Genomic DNA, 8,887 nt, shown 5'->3' with positions numbered 1-8,887 from the left:
TTTATAGTTCTCTTAGATCCGCTACAGTATAATCAATGAGAGATGAGGAAGTTCGTGCACTTTATAGTTCTCTTAGACCACGTCCTCATCTCTCGTTGATTATACTGTAGCTCGTGCACTTTATAGTTCTCTTACATTACCCCATTTTCTTTCTGAGCAAATATAGAACTTGTATTATCTAGTCATCTAAGATCAATCGTACTTTGTTTTATACAAATAAAATTTAACTGTTTTATAACACCAGATTTATCTTATTCTGGTCTTTATACTCACAGTTAGTCCCCCGGTGGTACAGCAGTAAATCTACGGACTTACAACGATAAAATTCGGGGTTTCATTCCTCGCGGTAGACACTGCAGACAGCCCCAATGTGGCTTTACTTTAAAACAAACAAACATATATATTCACGTTTGAATAGACTTAGTATACGTATTTTAAAATTTTCTTCAATTGATTTTATTCCCCATTGAAATACTGTAGTATTTATTCTTTTCAGCATATGTTATATTACTAGTGCTGCCCTCTAAAAAAAAGGACAGTTTGCCGTTCCATGACATTCTCACCAGCAGACAGAGTGACAAACTTACTTCAACAATATATGGGAAATCAATCAGACTGATAGATACTTACACTTCTAGTCTTATTATCCACCTTCTGTTAAAATCACTATTATTAAATACTTGAACAACATAGGTGAAACATCTATGAGGAAAACTTCATCGAAACAGAACGCCAACATTTCGTACAGTGTTTCAAACAGAATGGATACCCTTCTAGTTTCGTCACCAATAGCTTGAAGAACATAAAAACACCAACTGATAAAACAGACATGAAAAACGAGTCCAACACTGTTTACCTCTCGTAGGTTCAAAACTAAGTGAGAAGATCAAATGTGTAGCCAAAAAGTTCAACATTGATATCAGATAGAATTCTCTCTGAACATTCAATTCTGTCCATGTCAAAACTAAGTAAAGAACAACTGATAACAAACATAAAAACATCATTTATGAGATATCATGTTCCTGTAAACAGGTTTGTTATGGATTTTGCGCAAAGCTTCACGAGGGCTATCTGCGCTAGCCGTCCCTAATTTAGCAATGTAAGACTGGAGGGAACGCCTCCACGGCTGAAAGGACGAGCACGTTTGGTGTGACAAGGGTTCGAACCCGCGACCCGCAGATTGCTAGTCGAGTGCCCTAACCACCTGGCCATGCCGGGCTCCTGTAAACAAACCTACATTGGAGGAACTGGAAGAAATTTTGTGGAGAGAATAGAACAACAAAGACTGCACAAGACTGATGAAAACACATAATGCTGCCCTGGCAGAACAAGCCATGTTGACTGGAGACAATTACAGACACGTTGACTCGGTAAATTTTGGAAAACAAGAAAGAACAAAGAATCTTTCTTCACAAACACGATGAAACCATTCCTGGACTCGAGGCCTTGAAATCGGCAGTTTGTGGCTATCACTGGTAAAATTATCATTCGTTCCACCAACCACGTTACAAGAACTACCAGCCAATCATGTCAAGTCCACTTCGATCCTTGCACTTGCCACGAATTAAATAAATAAATAAAAACGTCGTCCTTTCTGCCTGAGTTACTTTTTTAGATTAGCCCCCCCCCCCAACATTTTCACTACAAATGTCGCTCTGAATTTGTTTGTTGATCACGAATACTCTGCATAAATAATCTGTAAAATATAAACAATTATAGTTAGACATTTTGCTCTTTAAACAATTCGTTTCAAAAATTGCAACAAAAATATTTCTTAATTTACCAAACGCTGGAGTTTCAAGCATCATAGCGAAAACAATATCAATTTCCTCAAATATTCTTTAATCTCTTGTAAGATTATTGGAATACGTATGCTACGAATAATGCCGACCTGAACATCAAAAAATAATCTTTACAAAGCGCACGTTAGTATAACACAGATTCAACAAAATCTGTCAAAAGTTACGGGCAATAATAATTATCTTGGATTTAATAAGAATGTTGTTGGGCTCTTATGGAAAACGTGAATAATTATCAGGTGTAATCCGTATACATGAACTGGAGAAAAATTAATTCGACCCTAATATCTGTCAGATAAAAATTAGATAATCTTATCAGCATCATGTGCAACAAATTAATGTGCTAAATATATTTTTTTGTATCATATCACTCGAAAGAATACTATTAATAACACACAAAGCAACGCAATAGGTTATGTGTGCTCTGTCCACCACGGGTATCGAAACCCAATTTCTAGTGTTGTAAGTCTGCAGACATATCGCTGCGTCACTGGGAGGCTAATAACTTAGTATTGATTCCTAAATATTAATAGGGTTAGCTGACACTGAAATGATTTTTTTTTCTGTGTGTGTTTCAGTTGATTTTTTGTTTTTCGTGACAGTAGGAGTAATGTAAAGGTTTGGTTGATGCTTTAAAGATATATCCATGATATCAACAAATTATTTAAATTAATTAGTTTAAGATTTGAATAGATTTTCTGAATCTACTTGATGAATATATTGTTGCTAAACAGCGTGTTCCTCTCTTCTCAGACCAGCCGTTCCGTTACATATATTTGGACTCGTGGCCATTGGTCAGTTTTTGCTGGCTGTATTGGTACAAGGCCGCCAGGTTGAATGGACAGCAAGATTGGACTTTTTATGGAATGTACAGGTAAATATCATCTTTAAATTTTGCTTATTTTAATGCAAGTCTTTGTCAAACGGAGCTTTATAATTAATGTTGGTTTTTTCTAACTACAGCTTACATCTAGATACAAAACTACACAAAAACTATCTTTTTAGGTACAATCAAGTTTACAACAGGTTTGTGCAAAACTGTTAGGCTAATAATATATACAGCGTTTGTGCTTGTAACAACCACAAAAATCATTACGCCCCCTTTAAATAATTTTTAAGTATATATACAAAAACAGCAGTTTACATTGTTTTTATTTATTTTACCTTCTGATATTTTATCCTACATAATTTAACCTAGACACGCTACATTTAAATTAAAACAGAAAAAATTTCAGCCACTTTGTAAAAAGATACTTAGTTTAATTAGGTATTTGTTTCTTTTATCGTAGTGTTTCTTTGCAAGAAAAATGTTTTCAGTAATAATAATAATAATCAAAATAAATTATATTATCTGTAAAATCCTTGATCTCCTTAGAACTATTTTGTTGATCGATAAAGCCGATAGTAAAAAAATAAATATTTTGGTTTTATAAAATAAAGTTTTTTGGTAAGACCAAAATAATTTTATTTCATAATTTCGTTTAAGTAATATCCTTTTTTTAGATACATGTTTTATAAGCAATCGCTTCTTTAAAGAACTCACTACTAATTTATGTCATGTTTTATTATAGCTTATTCACTAAGTGTTAAAATATATGTATTTTTGTTGGGTTTTTTTTTTCAGGCTAACGAAGAAAAGCATGAGATGCACCAATTGCAGAATAATAACCGACGTATTCTGTTCAACCTTTTACCGGCGCATGTAGCAATGCATTTTCTAAACAATCAGCTAAAAAATAATATGGTCTGTTAATAATAATTATAATACTATAATTTTATATTTTAAAACACAAACTTTTTAACATAATTTTGTCATTTTGGAATTTTTCTCTCTGAGAAATACTTAATATACTCAATTTATATGTTATAATATTAAACTGCATTATATTTTGCATTTTTGAACAACGTGTCAGTAACATCAAGTACACGACTTGTCTTTTAATATATATTAACACACTGAACCGCTTTAAAATTGACTTTGAAATTCATATGCTAGCCATTCTACTGTCTAGGTTTTTCTTTGTCTGGAATACTGACTATACATATATGTTCAGCCACAAATGTAACGTTGAAGTTTTGACAGCTTAGAAAATTTTTTATGATTAAACATTTCGTTTAGAAACGTTTGTTTCTTTGTAGTTAAGCACAAAGCTACAGAATGGGCTATCTGTGTTGTGCCCACCACGGGTACTGAAAACCGATTTCTAACGCTAATATCAAACATACCTGTATCTTTTCGTTTGTAACATATCTATTATATATATATATTTTTTTAATATTTGTCTGTTTTAAGAACTTTATTTAGTCATTAATAAAACTTGGATATATTTTCTGCTTAAGAAGTTTGCTAGTCGCATGCTCTATGTTTATTTGTTTAAGGCGTTTGCAATACACGTTAAAATTATAATGTTTAAAGAACACAATTTTAAACACAGTATAATTCATTGAACAATTTGTTGTTGTTTTTCCATGTTTAGTTAGATGATGTATAGCCAGAAATTTTATGATCATTATTTACTTTCACTTACTTGGAATGTATTTAGTTAGATGGTGTATAGCCAGCAATTTTATGATCATTTTTCACTTTCACTTACTTGGAATGTATTTAGTTAGATGGTGTATTTTATGATCATTATTTACTTTCACTTACTTGGAATGTATTTAGTTAGATGGTGTATAGCCAGAAATTTTATGATCATTTTTACTTTCACTTACTTGGAATGTATTTAGTTAGATGGTGTATAGCCAGAAATTTTATGATCATTATTTACTTTCACTTACTTGGAATGTATTTAGTTAGATGGTGTATAGCCAGAAATTTTATGATCATTATTTACTTTCACTTACTTGGAATGTATTTAGTTAGATGGTGTATAGCCAGAAATTTTATGATCATTTACTTACTTTCACTTACTTGGAATGTATTTAGTTAGATGGTGTATAGCCAGGACTTTTATGATCATTTTTCACTTTCACTTACTTGGACTGTATTTAGTTAGATGGTGTATAGCCAGGACTTTTATGATCATTTTTCACTTTCACTTACTTGGACTGTATTTAGTTAGATGGTGTATAGCCAGGACTTTTATGATCATTTTTCACTTTCACTTACTTGGAATGCATTTGTAATTATTTTTTTCATTGCATGAGCGTACTTCTTTATACTGACAAAGGCATCTTAATGAGTTTCATATTTCTTATCTAACTTAAAAAATCAAAACATTAAAAAAATTAGAAAACTTGGTAGAGAAAACAAAAATTGGGAAATTTTTATTGGTAATTCTTTAATTCCATTCAAGTCGAATCACGCACACGTTTTGCATTGATTTCATTCCGCTTAGAAACCGCGTCTGTCGTCTTATAAGTTTATATTTTTAGAAATATTATGATTTGTTAGTTGACTTCATTACCAGTTTTATAGTAGAGATAATATTTTTCTTCACTCCTGGTCTTACAGTAGAATAGTTTTCTGAGGCCTGACATAGCCTGGTAGTTAAGGTGCTCGACTTGCAATCGTCACCGATCATGCTCGGCCTATCGGCCATGGGGGCGTTATAATGTGGCGGTCAATCCAACTATTTCTGGAGTAAAGAGTAGCCCAAGAGTTGGCGGTGGGTGGTTTTGACTAACTGACTTTCCTTTAGTCTATCACTGCTAAATTAGGGACGGCTAATGCAGATAGCCCTAGTGTAGCTTCGCGCGAAATTCAAACCAAATCACTGCCAATTTTTAAATACGATATTTTGTTTTTACTCCAACATTGGTTTTACAATAGAGAGGTATGTTATTTTCGTGTTTCTCCTTCTTTTATACACATCTTTACCTCATGTCTTTCTTAAATCTTTATTAGAAATTAGTTAGCATTGAAATTATTTTGCCCGAACTTTGAATAACAAACTCATTTTAGCATTACATCTAAGAATAATTCAGATGTTTTCACGTTTACAGTTACATTGTCTATATTAACAACTCCTCACAGCTTTACATAATATCTATGATTTCAAACATTTTGCCACTTTTGTCAGTAGTATTTTATCTATATAGGAACTTTATCATCAGTCTTATGCCAAAGTTGGCGTCATGTTTGCCTCCATACCAAACTACCACGAGTTTTACATGGAACTCAATGCTAATAACCAAGGTGTGGAATGTTTAAGGCTTCTGAATGAAATTATCGTCGACTTTGACGAGGTAAGCAACTTATAATAATTTGCCATAAAAAAATTATCATATTGCTTGAGAGGTGGATATGAAAAGTGTTAGACGTACGAAGAGTAAATGTTTTCGACACTAAAGTTTGAAGGCGTCTTGAATGGATAGTAAAGAAAATTTTATAATAAGTTTATCATAGTAATAGGTGTACAACGTTTCGAAAAGATTTTGTCATCGACTTTAGCCCTTTCAATGCTTTTTTAAGTATCTGTAAGTGTCAGTTTACTTCACATTTAACTAATTGTTTATTTTTCAGCTCTTAGATGATGAGAGATTCAAAACTATCGACAAGATTAAAACAATCGGAAGTACCTATATGGCCACGATTGGTCTTATACCAGATTGTCGCATTTCTGTAAGTTAGATTTAATTTAATTTCTGTAGTGCATATTGGTGTACATTAATATGGTGTAGTGCATATTAATACTAAGACTGTGTTTTAGTGAACACTCCTAAAGAAGCTGTAAAGCGAAACGTTGAGTGTCGAATTAAATAAAAACAACATCTTGGTGTTATAAGGTCGTTTATTTCTAGTATTAAGTTAGATGTTTGAAAAGCGAAACGTTGAGTGTCTAATTAAATAAAAACATCATCTTGGTGTTATAAGGTCATTTATTTCTAGTATTAAGTTAGATTTTTTAAAGCGAAACGTTGATTGTCTAATCAAATAAAAACAACATTTTGGTGTTATAAGGTCATTTATTTCTAATATTAAGTTAGATTTTTTTAAAGCGAAACGTTGAGTGTCTAATTAAATAAAAACAACATTTTGGTGTTATAAGGTCATTTATTTCTAATATTAAGTTAGATTTTTTAAAGCGAAACGTTGAGTGACTAATTAAATAAAAGCAACATTTTGGTGTTATAAGGTCGTTTATTTCTAGTATTAAGTTAGATTTTTTTAAATATTTATCTAACAGTAGACAACTATAACAAATCCTTCTAGAGTTCGAAAATATTGTGAATCCCTTTTGTTTTTTTGTGCCAGTTATTCCAGTTCCTCAACTATTAATATTTCTCTGTGTTCCAGTAAAAAATTGAATCACATAATGGTTGAAACTATATGTTAATAAGCTCACATTTCGTTTTATACCATTGTAATAACTATTAGAACATACCTGCGGCTTTAAATATTTCCTGTTACAAATGGTTCTTGAGAGGTGCAATATTGAATTTTTTTAAACTCTTTCAGGGAACAACCAGTTAGTATAAAACGATTGCATCTTATATTTAGTAGATGTGCCGCTTATTTTCAGGTTTAGTTTATATCGGAATGAACTATTTGGAAGTATGCGCACCTCCTTCTGCTATAGTATATGTACAGTTATTTGGCTCTATAATGAGTTGCTACCATGCTCACAGTAGAACATCGTGGGTTTAAGCACGTGGATCCTATTTCCTCACTGAAGTTAGAAGTATTCTGGGTTTTTACCTGCATCTATTAGATAGTGATGAAATAGTATATCCCTAACGCTTCTTGATTGATATTACTTCAGCGACTTGCCTTTAGAGTTGTATCCTTTGTAGTTTTATACAATCGGTGATGATTATTGTATTTTGTTCAGTGTGAGATGTTTAATCTATTTACTAAAGGTGTGGCGATACTGCGATACGATGCGAGTATCGTATCGTGAAGCCAGGATACGATTGTATCGATACATCGTCCGATACGATATGATTTATGTATCTTCACGAAATTTGGCAAGCTTTCGGTAAACATTATATAAGTCATTTGTACAGAACAAATCAGAATTTCTAACAAAGTATTTTTGCTATAAATTAATGATTCAATAAAGGAAGATGAGTATTGAGTACTACATCTTGTCTTCATATATTTTATCAAAAACATTACATGCAAAGTAACATAACAAATTAACAATAACAAAATAGATAGACAGATATTAAATTTTTATATTTTACTTCTCTTGCCAGCTGCCATTTAGTTGATCAAACTTGAGAATTTGAAAAATCACTGTAAAGTGTGAAGTACTTAAATAAGACAATGTTAGTAATATAGATAACAAATTACAGACAAACTTTGTAACAAACCGTTGGTAAAACTTCTGTATCTAGATACGTATCGTATCGACTACTATGATGAGACACGCACCCCCTAGTTAATACATAGAAACTCTCAAATACAATGTATTTCGTCTTTACGCAAAGATTCCCCGAAGTTTTATTTTCAGAAGGATATAAACTGATAAAGTTTGTTTTTTAACATATTCTGAATAATAAATGAAATTCCGTTTCTTCACTAGGAGGACAACAACGTTGAAGCGGCAAAGTATATCAGTAACTTAGTGGAACTGGTATTTGCCATGAGAGACAGACTCGCGGATATAAATGAAAATTCTTATAATAACTTTATGCTACGCGTAGGTGAGTGTTATTTTCTTACACTAATTAGTTTGTTTGTTTTGAGAAAAACACACACACAATGAGGATTTTATATTTTGTCTTTATATATGAAGAAAATTATTAAAAGCCAAAAATGGGTGTATTTATTTATTACAAGTACAAAAAAACTTCTAAAAACATCTAAATATTTATTTGGAATTATTAGAATAACATAATTCACGGTACTTTATCCCTCAGAATATAGATACATAAATATGATACACGGAACGTTTTAATATGTCTGGAAACAGAAAGTTCCATATTTGTTTATATGATACACGGAACATTTTAATATGTCTGGAAACAGAAAGCTTCATATTTGTTTATATGATACACGGAACATTTTAATATGTCTGGAAACAGAAAGCTTCATATTTGTTTATATGATACACGGAACATTTTAATATGTTTGGAAACAGAAAGTTCCATATTTGTTTATATGATACACGGAACATTTTAATATGTTTGGAAACAGA

At 31.7% G+C, this 8,887-nt stretch overlaps 1 protein-coding gene across 1 annotated transcript in view; it reads left to right on the top strand.

Annotated features, from left to right (window-relative positions):
* Window positions 1–8,887, top strand: part of LOC106462092 (Ca(2+)/calmodulin-responsive adenylate cyclase-like) — a gene marked incomplete at its 5' end in the record, with an annotated part of 86,126 nt that overhangs the window by 72,131 nt on the left and 5,108 nt on the right. Inside the window, 5 exons of the mRNA XM_013921977.2 lie at window positions 2,553–2,673; window positions 3,424–3,543; window positions 5,844–5,990; window positions 6,268–6,366; window positions 8,273–8,393. Of these exons, the coding sequence (XP_013777431.1) occupies window positions 2,553–2,673; window positions 3,424–3,543; window positions 5,844–5,990; window positions 6,268–6,366; window positions 8,273–8,393 (608 nt within the window). The remainder of the gene's footprint in view (window positions 1–2,552; window positions 2,674–3,423; window positions 3,544–5,843; window positions 5,991–6,267; window positions 6,367–8,272; window positions 8,394–8,887) is intronic.

This window comes from Limulus polyphemus, unplaced genomic scaffold (assembly GCF_000517525.1).
Source record: "Limulus polyphemus unplaced genomic scaffold, Limulus_polyphemus-2.1.2 Scaffold1091, whole genome shotgun sequence".
NCBI lineage: Eukaryota > Metazoa > Arthropoda > Merostomata > Xiphosura > Limulidae > Limulus > Limulus polyphemus.
The sequence above is the reverse complement of the archived record's forward strand: the minus strand, read 5'-3'. Positions and strand labels throughout refer to the sequence as shown.